The 1,394-nt window shown below is 43.2% G+C and overlaps 1 protein-coding gene across 1 annotated transcript in view; it reads right to left on the bottom strand.

Annotated features, from left to right (window-relative positions):
- Positions 1–1,022, bottom strand: part of ft (cadherin-related tumor suppressor fat) — a 65,967-nt gene extending 64,945 nt beyond the window's left edge. Inside the window, exons 1-2 of the mRNA XM_011503538.1 lie at positions 939–1,022; positions 636–886 (exon numbers count right to left, since the gene is read on the bottom strand). Coding sequence (XP_011501840.1) covers positions 636–886; positions 939–1,022 — 335 coding nt within the window. The remainder of the gene's footprint in view (positions 1–635; positions 887–938) is intronic.
- Positions 1,023–1,394: the final 372 nt, after the last annotated feature.

Consider the following 1,394-nt stretch of genomic DNA (forward strand, 5'->3'; position numbering starts at 1 on the left):
AATTACAACAACAACAACAACAACAACAACAACAAAAATTATTACAATAATCAAAATGCAACTTACATAACGAAAGCGAAGAAGTGGTAATATATCTTCGTCAGAGGGTAATGTGTAAACTTCAATGGACCCATCTTGCCTTCCGATAGAATATTAATATTGAAAATACATTCTTAATGCGCGTATACTATTGACTGATCGTTGGTGACATTTATTAAAGCTTCGAAACTCAATTAATCATAAGTGAAATAAAATTAATCATAACTTTATTATAAATCTTCGATATTTCGATGGGACTTTAAACGTTAGAAAACTCGTTTCAATAAGTAAAACAGCGTTTTTCACGTACTCATACATACAGCATTAAAATTGAATAAGTACGTCGTAAAAATCTTAATACGCAAGCCATAAGAAGAAGCTCGAGGCGACGGGGCTACTTAAAAAAAAAAAAAGAAAAAGAAAAATGAATAAGAAAAAGAAAAAAAAAAAAAAAAAAAGAAATGAAGAGAAAAGAAAACAAATGAAAAATAGAAATAAAGAAAGAGATTGTGGGTGGGTGGGGGAGTAGGGATGAAATAGCCAAGGAGTGGAGAAGGAACAAAACGGTTAAACATGAGAATGTCACGAGAACGTACCTCGTGCCCTCGATGGCGATGTCTCCGTCGCTGGATGAGCCAGTCTCGATTATTCTCGACGTAGACGACAGCGATGGCACTGCCGGCGGAAGCACGATACTGTACTTGAGACTGCTTATGGTGTCCGGGTCCTGGGCCTTGAGAAGGGTGATCATTGTATTGGGCGGCGCCTCCTCCGATATCTCGAATTTCCAGGGCCCCGGACCCCAGCTCGGCGCCACATCGTTCTTGTCTAGCACGCTCACTCGCACCTGCAATCAAGAGCAATTTCCTCGGGTTAGAGTTCCGGTCGCGTGAATGGACTCGGCTCGGGAAGGCCGAGGCCCCGTCGTCGGCCGGCCCCGGGCACTCCTCGAGATTAATTTTTTCTGACTGGCTCTGCTCCATGATACAGGAAAGAGCGTCAATTTGCGAGGCCGAAAAACCCCAGGATTAAACGCTCTCGCTCTCGCTTTAGCTGCGCTTGTACATTTATACATTGTACACGTATGATTGATCGCTTTAGATTGCCCGGGTCCTTGGGGCCGTATTTTTATTCCCGAGCCGACGGGACTAACTAACTCCCTTGCTCGTACCGCTAAATGCGCCTCGCCTGATTTTTTGATCTGTCGGATTGAAAAATTAAATGGGATATTTAGCCGACAACAATGCGTGGCGAGCACAATTCACTCGTAATTTCCGAAACTTTGGCGGCACTCGTTACACATTATAAGCAACGACATTGCCCGGAGTCGCAGTCGGAGTGTATGTAATGCTTTT

The sequence above is a fragment of the Ceratosolen solmsi genome, unplaced genomic scaffold (genome assembly GCF_000503995.2).
Source record: "Ceratosolen solmsi marchali unplaced genomic scaffold, CerSol_1.0 scaffold33, whole genome shotgun sequence".
In the NCBI taxonomy this organism is placed as follows: Eukaryota; Metazoa; Arthropoda; class Insecta; order Hymenoptera; family Agaonidae; genus Ceratosolen; species Ceratosolen solmsi.